At 36.2% G+C, this 21895-nt stretch overlaps 1 protein-coding gene across 1 annotated transcript in view; it reads right to left on the bottom strand.

Annotated features, from left to right (window-relative positions):
- The window catches only part of AlaRS (alanine--tRNA ligase, cytoplasmic), a 329791-nt gene that overhangs the window by 183716 nt on the left and 124180 nt on the right, over window positions 1-21895 (bottom strand). Inside the window, exon 8 of the mRNA XM_090398495.1 lies at window positions 9331-9369. Coding sequence (XP_090254621.1) covers window positions 9331-9369 — 39 coding nt within the window. The remainder of the gene's footprint in view (window positions 1-9330; window positions 9370-21895) is intronic.

The following is a 21895-nucleotide window of genomic DNA, read 5'->3' as shown; positions in this document are numbered from 1 at the left end:
CAGGGAGATACTTCCAATAACCCAGAATATGTAACTATCTGTTAACTCACTTAGTCAGTCGTGGCCAAAATTTCTCATTTTACCCTCTCGCGACAAGTACGTATTTTTAGAGCGGTCAGTTGACATTCTTAATCAGGCAAGACTCAGTTTGTAAAGAGAATACATGTTTATTCTACAACCTTAATATACACTAAATAATTACATAAATTCACACTAATTAACATTGCAATCTTATACAAATATTAAGTTAGGAAAGCTAGTTTCTTTCAGGGTTTTCCCAGACATACAAAATCTTATTTCTGGCAAACTGCCTATACTTAATCGTCATTTAACACATTTCACTCATAACAATTCCTATCTCTGCAACTTTATCAAACTCCTCTTAACAATCTCGTTGTCAGGCTCAAGCCTAATTGAAACAATTACTTAAAAGTCACCAGTTAATATTGTTCTGCTTTATCAAGTCTCTTGCATCACAATTTCTTCACTCACTCACAGGCCTCCAAAACATAAATAATAAAATCTACATTACCTTCACATGGTTTCTGAATGGGTCTGCTGCCTGATACTGTCGTGGAAGAACCTGAGACTCGATTCTTTGTTTGGACAACGTGCAGAGTTATATATCTGCTACGTGGCTATCCTCGATATGCACTACGGCCACCTTCAACATCTGGGGACTACACGGGAACATTGACGACTCAGCACCCACTTGTAATGAAAGCGTTAGCTGCGTCGCGTTGGAACTCTGTCCGTAATTTCAGGGACTGCTCGATTCAAACTTCCCGCTGCCACACATCCTCACCCGCTGTTGAGCCTGGAACCAGCTACCTCGACCTTCTCCTTATGACCACGAGATCCCGTGGGGAAAAAAGCCCTGTTCCTCCTCCTGCAATCCCTTATATTACGCATCACATAGCTCCTGAAACACCTTGTGCGGCACTATGTTAGTCTCAAACTCTGAATAATGTTAGCACTTTTTTTTTGCAGCAGGAAATCACGTGACTGTTGTTATGCACACCTGCTCCTATTATCACACAGCCTCAGACGCTTACACTAACATGTACCAAACCTTTGGACCCACTCTTACATTTAGCTCAGTAGAATATTTAAGTTAATTTTAGTTACACTGTACAATACTAAATCCTGATTTATAATTCATAAAAAAAACTTCTAAATAATATAATTCCAAATCTGTTATGCATCTTTACAATTTTATAAGCTACAGTTTATTATCTTTATATTTCACACTTTAAATACAATATTATCTGAATTTTACCAAATGCAAGTATTTTCTACTACGAACAATTCAACATGCTAAGTTGTACTTGTTGGAATTTGAATGATCTACTGAAACGAAGTCACAAGACCATTCAGAGTTCAACACATGTATCCATTCTGTTTCTTTCTTTTGTTAGTATTTCATCTACTGAACTAAAATCACTTTTAACTATATAAAACAATGATAAAACAAAGAAGTATTTCGGCCATTTCAGATCACATTGCTGAATAAAGAGGTTTAGCTGTTTTTGATTCCCACAACTCTGCTATTCTACCTTTTTCAAATTTATATTTGCATTATTCATTATATTTTAATTCAATGAGGGCTTCTTGAATTTCTTCACTAGCAAACATAACATCCCATGGCTTCACTTCAAAAGAAAATAAATCTAAAAATCTAATTCTCTTTTCACCTTTTAAAGAACACAAATGATCTGAATAATTCTTAAGATAATTATTGGTGAGAGATTCATTGATTTCAGTTAACTCTTGCACACCATAAAATTGTTTTCTCAGTAAATCGTTTTCAAATATTTCCAGTTTTTCAGTGAAGACATTTAATATGCATTTACAATCAAATCACTATAATTAATTTTCCTGATGAAGATGAAGTGATGCATCATTTAGTTTTTAAAACATCCCAGCTAAATAGTATACGTTGTTTGTGTGTTTGCAGATCTCCAATGCTAAATCTGTCTCTTCTTCACTTTCTAAAAAAAACAATTATCATACCAAAAAGGTAGAGATATAAATCTTGTCAGACACCTTCCTTTAGAAAACCATCTAACTTCTGTATGTAAACAAAGTCTTACAAGCTGTTTTCCATTATCAACACAAAATTGTTTGAAAAGAAAATCATAAAGGCTTTGTGATTTTATTTTAACTGATGGTTTTAATAACTATACTGAGAGACTGATAAAAAGCTGGACTAATATATATATATATTTTTTGCAACTAGATAAAGTCTGTGTACAATGCAGTGCATAGCAAGAACTTTGGGACATACTTCCTGTAGGTTAGCTATAAACTCAATGGCTTTCAACTATGGAGGTAGCACCATCAGTGGCTCAGGATACCAAAATTTTCAAGGTATTGTTTTTCACTAAAATTTTTACAGCAGCAAAAATGAGAGCTTGAGTTAAATCAATTTCTAATTTTGTAAACAACTCTTCTTGCAATTTACAATTATTATTGAAATAATGGAGTTACTGACAAATCATGGTTGTTTTTCATTCCCACAACTCTGCCATTCTTTCAAATTTATATTTGCATTCTTCATCACATTCTAATTCAGCAAGGTCTTCTTGAATTTCTTCACTAGCAAACCCAGCATCCCATGACTTCACTTCAAAAGAAAATAAATCTAAAAATATATTTTTCAGCAGCAAAATGATATGTTGGTAACTGTCAATTTATCAATTTGAATAGAAAACTCTGTGTTTAGCTTTTAATTAGAGGCTCTTCAATTTAACTGGCATATCAATTCATCTTCAAATTGAATTGTTGCTCAGTGGCAATACTTTTAAAATACTGAAAGGATTTTGATGCTTAAGGGTCAAAGCTGTATAACTGCGAGGAGACCTTCGCATAGCCTTTAAAGGAATGCAGAGAACCGACCAGGGCTTCTGATAAATTCTGATGTGTCAATTCTTAAGAAAACCATTAAAACTCAAGCTGTTTCATGTAAAGGTAATCAGAATATGTGGAGCATCAAAAATTCACAAACAAGGATAGTAGGGTGAATGTCTAATCCTCATCTTCTCACGGTGCACCCTGTTAGGTATCTACCTGGATACTGAACGAATGAGGATGGGCTGGCAATTTGGGATTTAGTCAACCAAATTATATTTGGTGGAGAACTTGACATTGCTAGCATCCAGGAATGTGTTAGCAGAGCTAATCTCAGGTGGTATGGTCACTTAAACAGAATGGGAGAGAAAAGATTTGACCTTGTCTGGTGATTTGGGTATTACTGAGGTTAAGGTGAGCTGAGATCTCTTTTGCAAGAGAAGTCAAGACTGTAACTAAGATGAAAAGACAAAATGGCTATTTTTCTGGCGAGGTTGATAAGTTAAGGGGATAAAAATCCCTTATTGTTTTTCAGCCAGTAATCCTCAATGTAAAACAGTACTACATCTCCTAGGAGCTGTGTGTTTTTACATTATGAGAAAATATCAAGAATAGTGAGGGATCTTGCTCCACCTTTGCAACGAGTTGCCGTGGTGTGGCACTACCAAGTGGTCACTTACGCTTGGATCCGCCGACAGTTCGTCGGCTTGAAATGTTCAGATCGTAGTTTTTTGATCTTAGTTTCGCTTACTGGCTGAAAAACAATAAGGGATTTTTATCCCCTTAACAAGTCAAGACTGTGTTTTGATGGCATTGAAGGTAACCAGATTGTCCTCATGACATTGAAGGACTGTGTGTACACATACCATCCAATGAATCAGAAACTTTTACGTAGATCTATGTAAATGTATGTCACTTACGCACATATATGCAAAATACTTGGTCATATGCATTACCATATGTTCTAGGCAACTATTTAAGAATGCTGTTGGTCATTAACTGTCAACAGTGTTGATCACAATGGGAAAAACAAAGGATCTTTCAAAGTTTGATAAAGAACTTACTGTAAGTACCCATCTGGCTGGAACCACAAATTTTGAAAACAGCAGAGCTAATTGGTTTTTCTTAAAAGGTGGGATATCCTTGGTGTTTAATCAGCAGAAAAAAACCATACTGCTTGTATAAGAGACATAACTGAGTCCTGAGATAGTCTTTCAGGAACAAGATCACAGTCATCTGAAAAAGCTTGTATGGGCAAACAGAACTTCCTGTGTGCAGCAACTGATCAAAGCATTTAACGAAGGCTTTCCCAACCTATATCTCACCAAACTATGTGCACAGAACTGAACAGGATCAGTATTGGCAATCGAATGTCTATGCAGAAACCACTGATTTCTGTGAAGTTTCTAAGATCAGCAATTGTGGTCAAAAATATAAGTTAATGATGATGATGATTTACAATAAGAATGAACTGATATCAAAGGACAGAGAACCTGCAGGTTGGGCTGTAAAATATATACTACAAGGATTTTGAACCTTTAGGTACAGCAAAAGACTTGACATATGTCCATGGCCAGAGCACTCATATGCATGACTATTCGAAGCCACTTGTTTCACACACAGTGCCTTAGTGTTGTGAGGTAAAGCATACATGACAAATCCTTCCTCACTTCTTGTACAGTCCTAATATAAGAGTATTACAGAAAACTGACACTTAAGCAGAAAACATAATGCAAAAAGTGAATTAACTTATAGAATAACAACTTACGTAGAGACATATCGTGATTTAATAACAGCAAAAATTTGGGCCATGTTTTGTGATCATTTCAATGATATAGGAAAAGAGATGATATAGGAAAAGAGAAAGAAATCTTCAACCTATTCTCATAAGGTTCATTCCACAGACCTGCTATCATCTTGGTCACTCATCTCTGGATCCTCTCCACTTTCTCCTCATCATGAAGAAACCCTGGTGCCCATAACTGAGTGCAGTAGCCCAGATGGGGTCTTATCAAGGCTCGATAGAGAAGAACAACAACTTGTTTGTCTCTGCATGTTAAAGTATTTTTCAGAAGCCAAGTGATTTGATGAGCTGATTTAGCCACTTTTGCAATGTGCCCCCTAAACTTCAATTCCCTATCCACCAACACTCCCAAATCCCTGGCCTCAATCGCCTGGAGTACATTTTCACCAATGTGATATACTGCTGTTATTCTTTTCACCACAAAGTGCATAACTTACACTTTGCCACATTAAATTGACATCCATTTTTCTAGCCCAGTCCTCCAAACTATCCAAATCATCCTGTAAAATTTTGACATCCTGTGCACTCACAATTGCTATACCCAATTTTGCATCATCAGCAAACAAGTGAACACTTCCTCTCGGATCCCTTCCTATATCACTGATGAACAAATTGAAAACTCCACTCCTGAATAAACCACTCTCTGGTATCTCTCCATCAACCACCCTCCTATCCATCTCACCAACCCTATATCCATCCCCATCTGCTCCAGTTTACTGATTAAGGTTCCATGTGGTATCCTGTCAAAGGCCTTGGCAAGGTCTTTGACAGTAGAATCACTGTAAACCCATTACCCTTATCCAGTTCAGCCGTCACTGTGTTATAAAACGTAAGCAAGTTACTGAGACATGATCTACCCTTCACAAAACCATGTTGTCCCCCATACAATATCCCATTTTCATCTATCCAATCCTGTATTCTTTCCTTGACTAATTTCTCTAAGACCTTGACAATGATTCCTGATATGCTAATCGGTCGGTAATTTACAACAGCAGTCTTGGAACCACCTTTATGCAGTGGAACTATTTTCCCCTCTTTCCACCCCCTTGGGACTAACCCAGACCCAAGACCGAAATTAAACAAAATGGTCAAGGGTACTGACAATTCTTTAGCTGCTTCTTGTACGACACGAGCTGGTATACCATCCAATCCCACAGATGTATTGACATTGAGGTTATGCAATAGACTACTCACCTCCACTTCATTCACCACAATTCCCATATAATCTACTGGTTCATCCGTTTCTGCAATGTCACCACCTGGATGATATACTTTTGCAAAGTGCTCACTCAGTAACTCAACTATATCAACTGATTCAGTTACCTCCCTACCATCGGCATTCTTTAAAATCATTCTGCCATATACATTTTTCCTTTTACTTGCAACATATCAAAAAAACTGTTTAGGATTCTCTTTAGTCTGCATGGCAAATGTTCTTTCGTAATCCTTTTTTGCTTTTCTTACCACACTCGTTACTCTTCTAGCTTGCGCTTTATACCGTTCATGTGCCTTCCGGTCACCTTTCTCCTTAAATTCCCTCCATAGTTGTTTCTTTTTTTGCAGCTCAAGCTTAATGGTGTTATTCATTCATTTAACCCCTACTTGATTTATTATTCGGACTCTAGGTATACAGTCAGCCATTGATTCATGCAAACACTTCTTAACTGCCTCCCATGCACTATCTACTTTTAGTCCTTGCAGTAGTACATGCCATGGCACTGAACCAATCAAACTCCTAAGCATGTTATACTTTCCAGCCCGATAATTCCACATGTACCCTGTCTTAATTGTAAATTCCACACCTTTAGCCACCTCCCAAGTCAAGACCCTATGATCACTCTCACCAATTGGTGGCAATGCGGTCATATTTGTTACAGCCAAATCCTCAAATGTAATGACTGGGTCAAGCACTCTCTGACTCCTAGTATTTTCCATTACATGCTGTTGCAGATAGTTATCCCTTAATAACCGCATAAAATCAATTCCTTCCTCCCGTGTGTTTTCTCTCCTCACTCCAATCAATGTGACCATTAAATAGTTAAATAGTTGAAATCTCCCATAATAATTACCCTCCTTCCACTCATTTCTTCTATTTGCTTGTGCATACTGTCACCACCATCTTTTCCATCTCCTGGTCTATAGCAGCACCCAATTGTATATTTTGTTCTGCTAGCCTCAATCTCACACCAAATGACCTCAAATGTGCTCTTTTCTCTATCCTGCAATTCAACTTCTATTCTCCTTGGCTGCAGCTCATCAGCCATCATCAACAATACCCCCACCCCCTCCCATTTTATTCTCCCTGTCATTCCTGAACACACTATACCCATCACACAGAGAAATTTGAAAATGAAATCTTCACCAGCGTTACTTCTAAACCTTCAATATGGTGGAGATATGTAGACGATATCTTCATCATATGGCAAGACAACATGGAAAACCTACATATGTTTGTCAATAGAATCAACGCACTCCACAATAAAATCAAATTTACTCTAGAAATAGAAAACAATGAACAGCTACACTTCTTGGACATACTAGTTAAAAGACAAAGTAACAATATCAAACTGTCCATTTACAAAAAATATTTAAAAAAAATGTCCATTTATAGCTATAGAAAGGTTTTTTTTTTTTTTTTTTTTTTTAAGTGAGGGGAAAAGAAAAAAAAATTGTTACAGACTTAGATCTGTTCCCAATAGTCTTATGTAGAGAATAGATCTTGTTTTGTTTTGTCTCTGGTAAGTGTTTCCACAGAATTGAAAGAATAACTCTATGGAAAAGATTTTAATACCAGAGACAAGTTTCTGATAAACATTACGCAAAAGTGAGACAGCAGAATGTACACTATATTGAAGCCCTATAAATGTATTTTGTTAAATAAATGTTCAGTTTAACAACAGGTATATTGTCTGCAGAACTTTTGAAATGATCATCAAATAAGACCTTTGTAATTTGGTACACCTTAGAAGAATATATCATCAGAAGATGATAATGATATTTAATATCTCTACATTCTTTGTCCAGCCTCCCCCTACAAAAAGTCATTAACCTATCATCCCATTGCAAGAAACTTAGTTCTTTTGAAATAATGGAAAAAATAAAATTATCAACAGTCAACTCCTTCACAGACTAGAAGTGTACTGATTATCAGTGACCATTAACATAGATTTCACCACTCATAATTGACAGTAGATCTACTAGCCAACAGTACACATTTTGGATGAAGGCCAAGGAAATGTCTGAAGAAACAGAAGTGGTCATTCATATGTTTCATTATTTGACTGCATCCGCATGTGACAAGGACACTTGTCCATAAAGTAACTTAATACGTCAACAAACTTGAAACAAGAATCAAAATTATATGTTGCATCATCATCGATGATGATGATGAGCTATATATTTATGCTGCTTAACTAGATAGAAAGATTGATGTGTAAGTGAAAATCAGCAAGTACTTGTACCTGCCTAGAAGACCAAGATAATATCTGTTACTTAAGATGTCTAGTCTGCATGATGTAATTTCATTCAGTCAGCATCCACTGACTGAAATGGATGCTGACATAAAAGTTTTATGATATCCATTGACATAAAAGTTCTTCATAGAAAAAAATTATACAAAGGAAGCTACACAGATTTACACTGAACAATAAACCCAATTTAAACAGAAATGACTAAGACTAACCCAGTTCTGAGATATAAAAAATGAATGGTAATATGTTTATATGAATATTTCTGTGGTTTAGCAATTCTTCATTTAACTTTCAGATTTAACTTTACTTTTAACCGGATGTCATCAATGCTGTCAATGACTATTTTGCACAATTTGACAAATCCTACTTTTTAGATGGGTTGAAAAAATTTGAAACTTGCTGGACCAAATATGTAGACCTCGATGGAGACTATGTTGAGAAATAAAGGTGATTTTTTCCAAAATAATGTGTTTAACTTATTTTTTTACCAAACCTTTCTAACAACCCTCATAACTTATCTGGTGTGATAGCAGAACAAAGTTGGAACAGGGCTTTCTGCAATCAGGTATGCACTGCTGTCACTCACTGAATACTAGCACTCAGGAAAGGAATAGTAAATTACAAATGTAACATTAATAATGCAGATTATATAATTTTTTTTTTCCAATATTTTAAAGAATGATTGTTTAACTAATATTTTAGTGACATATACCGCGCGGTTAGCCTAGTGGCTATGCACTTCGCAACCATATGCCTGGGGAAGGAGTGTCCTAGGTTCGATTCCCGTCAGTGACGTGAGGAGCTGAAGGATCTTCCTCAGCCATAGCCAAGTTAGCCAGTCTTGGGCGTGCACAGCAGGGTTTTTCCCCCAGTTTATTCTGGGGTTTTTCATCCTGCAAAACAGGCAAAACTGGCCTTGAGAACTCAACACTACAGGCCATAGGATACACCAGGGCATAAGGCTGACCACCTTATCCTGTAAAAACGGAGTGAGGTCCGATGATCAATGGACCCTCGACACCGCAAGGTAAAAGATGGTATAAGGAAGAAGAAGATGATAATATTTTAGTGACTTTGATTAATTATTTTAATTTATTTATTAATTTTTTAAATTTATAATTTATAAAATATAAAGACCTTTCCTAATTTATAAAAATTTATGAAGGTTAAAAGAGATTAATATATATTAAAAAAACAAAAACTTACATTCTGTGGATCCTTCCTCAGCTCAGGAAAAATATCACCCTGATTATGAAAGAAAACAATATAATTTTCTGTGAAAAATTAAAAGTTATATATTTGACAATTAGTAATTTTTAAGTGGCAGACAAAGTATTATGGAATAATACTTTGTCTGCCACTTAAAATATTGTTATTTATTGTTACAGTCCAATGTTAGATGCAAAGGAAAAAAGCAAAAAGATCATCCTACTACAAGCACCACTATACCCACCCAAAAACATAATCCAACTGAAAAATTAGGCTGAACCTCATCATCAAATTTCTGATATATACCACCAAGGGGTATATAGGATATGATAGTACTACATGAGCAATTACAGCATTATTAACTTCCTATTTACAATTTTCCTCCAAATCGGTGTGTTACCTGTCAAGACTACAACATTATCAGATCTTATATTCCTATCTTCTAAGGCACTTTTTACAGTATCGATCCACCTATATCTTGGTCTTCCTCAGGGTTGTTTTCCTGCCAACCTGGCAGACAACACTTGTTTTGATAATCTTTCCTCTCCCATTCTGTTTAAGTGACCATACCACCTGAGATTAGCTCTGCTAACGCATTCCTGGATGCTGACAATGTCAAGTTCTTTCCTAATATCCTCATTTTTAATATGATATTGCCATTGATGCCATCTGTTCATGCCCCTAATCTCTCTCAGGACTCTCTTATCTGTGGTCTCTAGTCTTTGGTCAAGTGTTTTACTTCTGACCCAGCTCTCAGATCCATAAGTTAAATTTGGTCAAATACCATCTGGTATACAGCTAATTTAGTGTTTCGGCTAATTTCTCTCTTATTCCATAAAAATTTATTCAGTTGACTTCCTACCATAACGGCTTTGTTGATTCTGTGGTCTATTTAATTTACCATCTTCACTAAAATTCCTGCCTAAGTAGCTGAAATATTTTACTAGTTCTATAGGTTCTCCATTTACAATGCAGTTGATATTTTCAATGTTTCTGCTTATTTTCATTGTCTTTGTCTTTTTAATGCTGACCTTCATACTATATCTATTACAATAGTTATTCACTTTAGTCATGGAATCTTACAGACTTGTAATGGATTTATTTAGAAGTATAACATCATCCACATAAAGCAAAGAGCTGAAATTAACATCTCCAATTTTGATAACAGGTTTAATACCACTTTCCTTCATAATATATGATCCATATAGATAATGAATAACAGAGCGGATAATGTACATCCTTGTCTGATACCAGATTTAACAATAAACCACCTTTCTGCACTTCCTTCAATTCTAACTGCTGATTTACAACTCAAATAAAGACTAAGTATTGCTTGATATAATGCCCCATTGACACCATGTAACTGTAGCATTTTGAATAGCTTTTCTCTTGGCACCTTATCAATTGCCTTTTCCAGATCTACAAAATTTAATACAGGTCTTTGTTATATTCCCATGATTTCTCAACTAAATGTCGTAAAGTGAAAATCTGATCCTGATACCCTCTATTTGGCCTAAATCCAGCTTGTTCTTCAACAAGCTTCTCTTCCACAATCCTTCTCAACCATTTCTCAAGTATACTTGCATATATCTAACCAGGAACATTCAGTACAGAAATACCTCTGTAATTGTCGGATTCAGTTTTATTTCTATTTTTATATATCGGTGCTATGAGAGCTCTACTCCAATCATCTGGAATTCGTCTCTCTATCCAGGCCTGCTGAACTATGCAGTGCAGCCACTGTAAGACTTTTATACCTCCATACTTAAGCATTTCTGGTCGAATTTCATCTATTCCTGCTGCCTTTCCACATTTCAGGTTTTTGATGGCTTTTTCTACTTCAAGTATGGATATATATTCCTGACTGCATGCGTGCTCAGTGTTTTTTTTACCACTGTGGTGTCATCAATGCTTGTTTCATTTAGCAATTTTTTGAAGTAATTACTCCATACTTCAAGGTTATCTTTTTCTCCTATTTTCATGTCACCTATATCAACTCTAATTCCTTTAACAGCACTCTTTTCTTCTATTTCTGAGCTTCTTCAACAACCTCCAGAATATCTTGCCACCTTCTTGATATTTATTATCTAACCAAAGTCCTCCCATGACTTTTGCTTAGCTAGTTTTACACAGTGTTTAGTTTTCTTACATTTGTAAGAATGTAAGCAAGTTGGTGTATTTTACACAGTGTTTAGCTTTCTTACATTTGTAAGAAAGCTAAACACTGTGTGCTCTGTATTCTCTAAGAGCACAGGCTGTCTTATTTGCCAGGAACCATTTCACTGCCTCTAACTTCCTGTGTCCACCATGGAGTTCAGATTTTTCTATCCTTACAGACAACCTCACGACATGCCTCTCTGGCTGAATCAATCAGAGTTTTCTAAAGGGCTTGCCACTGAATCTTCAAGGTTTGGTTGCTGTTCTCAAACTCTTTCATATTTTCTTGAATAATGTTGGTGTATTTTAGTCTACAGTTCACATCTGAGAGCTGCTCAACTTTTATTTGCTTTAAAACTTTCTTACATGTTCTTTTCAATATGAAATTCAATTTTATCCTGCTCAAGACTAAATAGTGATCACTTCCAGTTTCAAATCCTCTGTACACTCTGATGTCCTGCATCAGGGAGAAAACATCACTATCAACAATAACATAATCGATGAGATTTTTCTTATTCCTTGCCTCTTTCTCTCCATATGAATTTGTGCACATTTTTTTTGTTGGAACATGGTGTTAGTAATAACCAATCCATGTCCTGAGCAGAAATCCAACAGGTATTTGCATTATTATTAGCTTTGCTCTTTTCTCCAAATTTTCCCAACATATTTTTGTATGTCTGACAATCATTTCCTACTCTACTACTTAGATCCCCAACAAGGACCAACTTTTCCTTTTTCATTGTGCCAGTTGCTTTCTCTAAAGCCTCAAAAAATTCCTCCACTTCTACCTTAGCAGAACTTTATGCTGAACCTTTAAGAGTAATTAACAGTGAATGTCTAAATTTTGCTTTTGCAAAATCCGAGCCTCAATATCAGATGCATTTTTTATTTATTTATTTTTAATACATTTTAAAGAAATTTGGTGTTATTTAAAGCTGCTATTAGCTCATCTGAAAAGTCAATGGGACCCACGTGAGATCGAGCAATTGAAGTGTAATGAAAGAAATTAACTCGAATTCTGCTAAAAATCCATCCTAACAGTTAATCACGTTATCATAAAAGTTATGCCACATCCAGGAGGATCTTCCAAGGAAACAGGAAAACTGAACCATTTAGTATGAGGTTGAGGTGAGCAGGAATTTTAGATACTTAGCAGGATGTTACTATCATCATCATCATCATCAAATTCCTGCCATGTACCCTCAAGGGGTGTACAGGATATGACAGTACTACATGAAAAAATTACATCATTACTAACTTCCTATCTACAATTTTCCTCCAAATCAGTCTGTTACTTGTCAAGACTCCAACATTATCAGATCTTATATTTCTATCATCTAAAGCATTTTGTACCATATCAATCCACCTATATCTTGGTCTTCCTCTGGGTCGTTTTGCTGCCAACCTGGCAGAGAACACTTGTTTTGCTAATCTTTCCTCGCCCATTCTGTTTAAGTGACTATACCACCTGAGATTAGCTCTGCTAACGCATTCCTGGATGCTGACAATGTCAAGTTCTTTCCTAATATTCTCATTTTTAATATGATATTGCCATTGATGCCATCTGTTCAAGCCTCTAATTTTTCTCAGGACTCTCATATCTGCTGTCTCTAGTCTTTGGTCAAGTGTTTTACTTCTGACCCAGCTCTCAGATCCATAAGTTAAAATTGGTTTGAACACTGTCTTGTATACAGCTAATTTAGTGTTCCGACTAATTTTCCATATGAATTTATTCAATTGACTTCCCACCATACCAGCTTTGCTGATTCTGTTGTCTATTTCTATATTTAATTTACCAATTTCAGTAAAAATCGTGCCTAAATAGCTGAAATGTTTTACTTGTTCCACAGGTTCTCCATTCACAACACGACATTTTCAATGATTCTGCCTATTTTCATTGTCTTTGTCTTTTTATTGCTGACCTTCATACATTATCTATTACAAGAGCTATTCAATTTAGTCAGAGAATCTTGCAGACTTGTAGCATATTTATTTAGAAGTATAACATCATCTGCATAAAGCAAAGAGCTGACATTAACATCTCCAATTTTGATATCATGTTTAATACCACTTTCCTTCATAATGTGATCCATATAGATAATGAATAACAGAGGGGATAATGTACATCCTTGTCTCACACCAGATTTAACATTAAACCATCTTCCTGTACTTCCTTCAATTCGAACTGCTGACTTATAACTCAAATAAAGACTAAGTATTGCTTGATATAATGCCCCATTGACACCATATAACTGCAGCATATTGAATAGCTTCTCTCTTGGCACCTTGTCATATGCCTTTTCCAGATCGACAAAACTTAAATACAGATCTTTGTTTATTACCATGCTTTCTCGACTATTTGTCGTAAAGTGAAGAACTGATCCTGACAGCCTCTATTTGGCCTGAATCCAGCTTGTTCTTCACCAAGCTTTCTTCCACAATTCTTCTCAACCGTTTCTCAAGTATACTTGCATAGATCTTGCCAGGAACACTCAGTAGGGAAATACCTCTGTAATTCTCACATGCAGTTTTATTTCCGTTTTTATATGTGTACTATGAGAGCTCTACTCCAATCATCAGGAATTCGTCCCTCTGTCCAGGCTTTCTGAACTATGCAGTGCAGCCACTGTAAGACTCTTATACACCATACTTCAGCATTTCTGGTCGAATATCATCTATGCTTGCTGCCTTTCCACATTTCAAGCCTTCGATGGCTTTTTCTACTTCTAGTATGGATATGTATTCCTGACTGCATGCCTAGTCAGTGTTTCATTTAGCAGTTTTTCAAAGTAATTACTCCATACTTCAAGGATATCTTTTCTCCCGTTTTCATGTCACCTTTATCATCTCTAATTCCTTTTACAGCACTCTTTCCTCCATTCTTAAGATTCTTCAACAACCTCCAGAATATTTTGATATTTATTTTCTATATTCTTGCCAAAGTCCTCCCATGACTTTTGTTTAGCTAGTTTTACAGTGTTTAGCATTCTTGCATTTGTCTCTATATTCTCTAAGAGCATAAGCTGACTTATTTGACAGGAACTTTTAGTATGCTTTCTTCTTTTCCTTCACTGCCTCTTTAACTTCCTGTGTACACCAGGGAGTTCTGATTTTTTTATCCTTACAGATAAATTCACCACATGCCTCTCTGGCAGAATCAATCAATGTTTTCTTCAGAGTTGGCCACTGAATCTCCAATGTTTGATTCCTGTTCTCAAACTCTTTCATTTTTCCTTCAATAATCTTTGTGTATTTTGGCCTACAGTTCACATCTGAAAGCTGCTCAACTTTTATTCGCTTTAAAACTTTCTTACATGTTATTCTTTTCAATATGAAATTCAATTTTATCCTGCTCAAGACTAAATAGTGATCACTTCCAATTTCAAATCCTCTGTACACTCTGGTGTCCTGCACCAGGGAGAAAACATCACTATCAACAATAACATAGTCATTGAGACTTTTCTTATTCCTTGCCTCTTCTCTCCATGTGAATTTGCACATTTTTATGTTGGAACATGGTGTTAGTAATAACCAGTCCATGTCCTGAGCAGAAATCCAACAGATATTTGCCATTATTATTAGATTTGCTTTTTCTCCAAATTTTCCCAAAATATTTTTGTATGTCTGACAATCATTTCCTACTCTGCTATTTAGATCCCCAACAAGGACCAACTTTTCATTTTTCATTGTGTCAGTTGCTTTTTCTAAAGCCTCAAAAAATTCCTCCACTTCTACCTTAGTAGAACCTTCTGTGGGACCATAGGCACAAATAAGTCTCATTGTCCAGTTCCCCATTCTCATATTTGCCCACATTACTCTACTTGAGACTGACTGCCATTCAAGAAGATTAGCCTCGTATTTTGTGTTGAATACTATGGCTACTCCTTCTTTTCCTTGATTGTCATTGCCTGAATATAACATTTTGTATTTATTGCTCAGAAAGATCTCACCAGTTTTGGTCTTTTTCGTTTCAGTCACCCCTATTATATCGATCTGGTACTTATCTAATTCCCCAGCTAGCTCCATTTCTTTGCCATTCAGGCTTCTTACGTTGATTGTACCGATCTTTAACTCTGGTGATGTTGAGGTGGGGTTTATTTTCAGATTTTTTTCAGTAGCTGACTTTTCGCTGTTCGCCCTGGTTCCCTGGCGAAAACAACGGGGGCCTTGTTTAACCGGGCACCGCCCCAGCCGGCATGAAATTTTGTCATGTTGTACCATCATTCTATATTTTGGTTTAACCAATAAGAATACAATTTGGTAGGCTAAATCCCAAATTGCCAGCCCATCCTCGTCCGTTCAGTATCCAAGTAGATACCCAACAGGGTGCACCACGAGAAGGTGAGGATTGGACATTAGGTCAGAAGCCCTGGTCGGTTCTCCGCATTCCTTTAACGGCTATGTGGAGGTCTCCTCTCAGTTATACAGCTTTGACCCTTAAGCACCCCGATTTCTGAAGTATTGGTTGTAAAATGAAAATCTGATCCAGACATCCCTGTCGGAATGAATCTAGATTTCTCCAGATTTTTCTTAGCCTCTTCTCAAGTATGCTTGCATGTAACTTACCCGGAACACTCAATAGGAAAAATTCCTTTGTAATTTTCACCCTCACCTTTACTTCTCTCTTTACAGATGGATACTGTGAGAGCCCTACTCAAGTCAGAGGAGTGGATAAAGAACAAGACCTTTCCCTTACTGTTTCAGGTATGTAAAAAGTTTCTGGTTTTTGTAATTTGTCATATTATGAACAAACTGAGAGATCCTCCAGCATCCACCTTGAAGAACACAAGAAAAACTGCTTAACTGCATGCAAATACAAACTCGAATGACTTTTTTTTTGCAATCAGAACAGATTTAAACCAACCAAATCCAAATAAATATACCTCAATTGTGTTAAACTTCCCAAGAGTTGGGAAACAGTAATTCTAAGACCTCCCAACCAAGGCTATTCTACTAGCAACCAAAGAGGGCACCTCTATTCTAGTCTTCCACATATTGCTGGTGTGCTTGGTTGTATGTATGTGTTATTACAATTGTATCCCGCATGATATCTCTGACAGAGATGAACTATTGGAACTATTAAACTTGTGTTTAATTATTTCATTACATTAAACCTAATTATGAGGCCTCATAAAAAAAAAGTCAATCTCAGCTCAGCTCTTTATGTATGTTATACTGCCATATGATGTTAAATAAATCCAGTACAAGAAATATACAAGATTTCTTAACAATTTCTAAACTCAAGCCATGGAAATAAACAGGAACATTGAAACCAACAGATGCATCCTGAATGGTGAAACTATACAACGTGACACATTTCACTGTTTAGTTTAATTTTCAGTGAAAATAGCAACAGATGAATCAAAAGAATAAATTTAGATTGAGTAAGAGAGCAATTAAAGTCAAAACACTAAACAAGCTGGATATAAGACAGTGTCCAAACCAATTTTAACTTATGTATTTAAAAGCTGAGCTAGAAATAAAATATTTAAAGTAAAGACTATGGATATGAGAGTTTTAAGAAAAGTTCTAGGAGAGTGAACAGACAGCATCATATTAAATTAAAAAATATATTAAATTATAGATATCAGAAAGGAACCTGATTGTATTCAAAAATGTGCAAACAGAGATTAGCTTTGTTTGCACACAGAAAAGTCTAGCAACAGGAAGAGCTGCAAAACAGGTGAAGGAGAGAAAAACAATGTCAATGCATAAGGCAGAATCTGATTCAGTGCTGTGAAACTACAGTAAGTTTGCATAACACATTGTGGTCAAGGTGTTAGAGAGCAGCATGAGTGTGTTAAGGAGAGGGCTTGTGTCAGTAATCTGGACATATTTTATAATATAGTGACAAGTGTATCAGACAAGGAAGATATTTATACATAATTTTTTCTTGATTTTTCAATGACTTTTGATAGGTTATCACAAGACAAACCACTGTTGAAACTGAGTGTGATGGGGATGGTTGGTCAGTTGACCAAATAGTTACAATGGTGGTTGGTGTTGACAGGAGCTGATAAGTTGTGTAAGATGATAGGTACAATGTCTCAAAAGGTAACAAGCACGTGACCACAGAGTTCTGTAATGGTTGTTTAATATGTACAATTATTTAATCTGTCAGGGAAAGGACAACCTTGTAAACTTCAATGCCAGCAAAATTCAGTTCTGTTTATCTTTCGCAAGAAAGAGTTTACATTCTTCCCCCACCATCTTCAGTAATACTGAGATATCCAAACACGATCAGATTTTTCTTCTTGGACTGACTTGTGCCTCTAATCTTACATGCCACAACCATATTTCAACTATAGCTTCTGCAGCTGCCAAAAAACTTGCAGAAAACATTACTTCATGCCTTCACAGCTGCTAACTCTATACAAAGCCCAAATCTTCCCAGCCATGGAATATTGCTCCCATATTTGGGGTGGTGCACAAAAAATCACCCTAAGATTGCTTGATACTATCCAGAAGAGGACAATCCAGCTAATTAATGATCCCTCTCTCTCTCTCACACAAACCCACTTCAATCCCTCTCATAGATGTTCAGTTTCTGCACTGTGCCTTTTCTAGAGGTACTGGACAGTGCTCTGCTGAATTGACCACCATTATTCCCCTACTCTCTTCCAAAATCATTAAAACAAGAGCCAGTACTAACCAACACCCTTTTACAGTCCATCTTAAAACTCACCGAACCAACTTCACTGCCTCCTCTTTTACTCTATCTACTTCTGTCCTTTGGAACAGTATCCACCACTCTGCCTTCCCCAAAGAGATTAAACCTTCAGCTGTTCAAGCAAAATGTGAACAAAGTAATCCTTTCTTCTATCCTAGTGTGTGCTATAGGTCTTCGTGTGTGTGACACACACACACGAAGACCTATAGCGCGCGCGCGCGCGCGCACACACACACACACACACACACACAAAAGATTGCCAGCTTCCTCTCTGTGGATTATGATAGATGGTTTCGTTTCATCAGGTTTCTCAATTTGTGCTGGTGTGCCCTAGGGCTCAGTAGTCACCTTTGCTCTTCTTCCTATTATTATTATTTAAAAAACTTTGAAGCAAAATTCAAAACTTTTTCAGTGATCCCAACTCTTTTTTTTTAATGATTAGCATTTTTGAGATCTGTTAATGTTTGATGGACTACAGTCTAAGAACTTAAAAAAAAAAAAAGCTGAAGGAGGAAAGATGCTATATATACAAATTGCTAACTGCAGAAAGGGAGCATGTCCATTTTTGCCAGCTTTACAGAAACAAGGGGTGCTAAGGGTCAAAGCTGTATACCTGAGAGGAGACCTCCACATAGCCTTTAAAGGAATGCAGAGAACTGACCAGGACTTCTGATGTCCAATCCTCACCTTCCCATGGTGCACCATGTTAGGTACCTACCTGGATACTGAACAACGAGGATGGGCTGGCAATTTGGGATTTAGCCGACCAAATTGTATTCTTATTGGTTTAAACCAAAATACAAAATAATGGTACAACATTACAGAATTTCATGCTGACTGAGGAGTTGTCCGGTTAAACAAGGACCCCGTTATTTTCGCCAGTGAACCAGGGAAAACAGTGAAAAGTCAGCTACTGGAACAAATCTGAAAACACACCCCAACTCAACATCACCAGAGTTAAAAATCAGTACTATCAACATAAGACGTCTGCGTGACAAAGAAATGGAGCTAGCTGAAGAATTAGATAAGTACCAGATCGACACAATAGCAGTGACTGAAACAAAAACTGGTGAATAGCCATAGTATTCAACACTAAATATGAGGCTAATCTTCTTGAATGGCAGGTAGTCTCAAGTAGAGTGATGTGGGCAAATATGAGAATGGGGAACTGGACAATGACTTATTTGTGACTATGGTCCCACAGAAGTTCTACTAAGTAGAAGTGGAGGATATTTTTGAGGCTTTAGAGAAAGCTACTGACACAATGAAAAAGGAAAAGTTGGTCCTTGTTGTGGATTTAATAGCAGAGTAGGAAGTGATTGTCAGACATACAAAAATATTTTAGGAAAATTTGGAGAAAAGAGGAAAGCCAATAATAATGGCAAATACCTGTTGGATTTCTGCTCAGGACATCGACTGGTTATTACTAACACCATGTTCCAACATAAAAATCTGCACAAATTCACATGGAGAGAAGAGGCAAGGAATAAGATGAGTCTCATTGACTGTTATTGTCGATAGTGATGTTTTCTCCCTGGTAAAGGACACCAGAGTGTACAGAGGATTTGAAATTGGAAGTGATCACTATTTAGTCTTGAGCAGGATAAAATTGAATTTCATTTTGAAAAGAAGAACATGTAAGAAAGTTTTAAAGCGAATAAAAGTTGAGCAGCTCTCAGATGTTAACTGTAGACGAAAATACACAAACATGATTGAAGAAAAAATAAAAGAGTTTGAGAACAGGAACCAAACCTTGGAGATTCAGTGGCAAGCCTTGAAGAAAACCCTGATTGATTCAGCAAGAGAAGTATGTGGTGAGGTTGTCATAGTACCCATATATAAAAAGGGAAATGAAACTGAATGTGAAAATTACAGAGGTATTTCCCTACTAAGTGTTCCTGGTAAGATTTATGCAAGTATACTTGAGAAACCTGAAAAGAATTGTGGAAGAAAAGCTTGGATTCAGGCCAAATATTTATAATATAAATATTAAATATTAAATAATATAAATATAAATTAAAAAATATAATTAAGAACAAGCTGGATTCAGGCATAGAGGCTGTCAGGATCAGATCTTCACTTTACAACAAATACTTGAGAAATCATGGGAATATAACAAAGATCTGTATTTAAGTTTTGTAGATCTGAAAAAGGCATATGACAAGTTGCGAAGAGAGAAGCTATTCAAAACATTACAGTTACATGGTGTCAATGGGGTATTATATCAAGCAATACTTAGTCTTTATTTGAGTTGTAAGTCAGCAGTTAGAATTGAAAGAAGTACAGGAAGGTGGTTTAATGTTAAATCTGGTGTGAGACAAGGATGTACATTATCCCCTCTGTTATTCATTATCTACATGGATCACATTATAAAGGAAAGTGGTATTAAACCTGATATCAAAATTGGATATGTTAATCTCAGCTCTTTGCTTTATGCAAATTATGTTATACTTCTAAATAAATCCACTACATGTCTGCAAGATTCCCTGACTAAATTGAATAACTGTTGTAACAGATATGGTATGAAGGTCAACATACAAAGACAAAGACAATTAAACTAGGCAGAAGCATTGAAAATGTCAAATGCATTGTGAATGGAGAACCTGTGAACAAGTAAAACATTTCAGCTACTTAGGCATGATTTTTAGTGAAGATGGTAAATTAAATCTGGAAATAGATAACAGAATCAACAAAGCTGGCATGGTAGGAAGTCAACTGAATAAATTCATATGGAATAAGAGAGAAATTAGCCAAAACACTAAATTAGCTGTATACAAGACAGCATTCAAACCAGTTTTAACTTATAGATCTAAGAGCTGGGTCAGAAGTAAAACACTTGACCAAAGACTAGAGACCACAGATATGAGAGTCCTGAGAAAGATTAGGGGCACCAACAGCAATATCATATTAAAAACAAGAGTATTAGGAAAGAACTTCACATTATTAGCATCCAGGAATGCGTTTGCAGAGCTAATCTCAGGTGGTATGGTCACTTAAACAGAATGGGCAAGGAAAGATTACCAAAACAGGTTGGCAGGGAAACGACTCAGAGGAAGACCGAGATATAGGTGGATTGATACAGTAAAAAGTGCCTTAGAAGATAGAAATATAAGATTTGATAATGTTGGAGTTCTTGACACGTAACAGAATAATTTGGAAGAAAATTGTAGATAGGAAGTTAGTAATGATGTAAGTTTTTCATATAGTAATATTATATTGTGTACTTGAGGGTACATGGCATAAATTTGATGATAATGACTACAGAAACAACCAAAAACTGTATATATGACGGTTGTTTGAAAAGTTTAGTAAATTTCCAAGAGACAGCGACACAATTCGTTCATTCATACCAGTGTCAGCTAATATCATCTTTTTCATGACCCCTGCGAAAATTTTAGTCATATGCAACGTATAGTTCTAGTTTGGCAAACATTTAAAATGACCGTGTTCGCATTTTTCATAAAAATGGAATAAAACGAGTTTCATGCAGTAATAAAACACTTTTATTTGAAGAAGTGGACAGCCGTGCAGATCAAAGCTGAGTTACGTTTAGTTCATGGGGACTCTGCACCAGTATTAAAGACTATTTATTTTTGGATAAATGAGTTTAAATATAGTTGTAAGTCCAGTGAAGATGAAGAGTGCTCCAGACAGCCAACTGAGGTCACTAAGAAGGAAATGATTGATAAAATCCATGGTATTGTTATGGAAGACCACCGAGTGAAAGAGCGTGAG

The sequence above is a fragment of the Typopeltis vanoorti genome, chromosome 9 (assembly GCF_054136105.1).
Source record: "Typopeltis vanoorti isolate ZY-2024b chromosome 9, IOZ_Tvanoo_1.0, whole genome shotgun sequence".
NCBI classification, from domain to species: Eukaryota; Metazoa; Arthropoda; class Arachnida; order Uropygi; family Thelyphonidae; genus Typopeltis; species Typopeltis vanoorti.
This window is presented reverse-complemented; position numbering and strand designations above follow the sequence as displayed.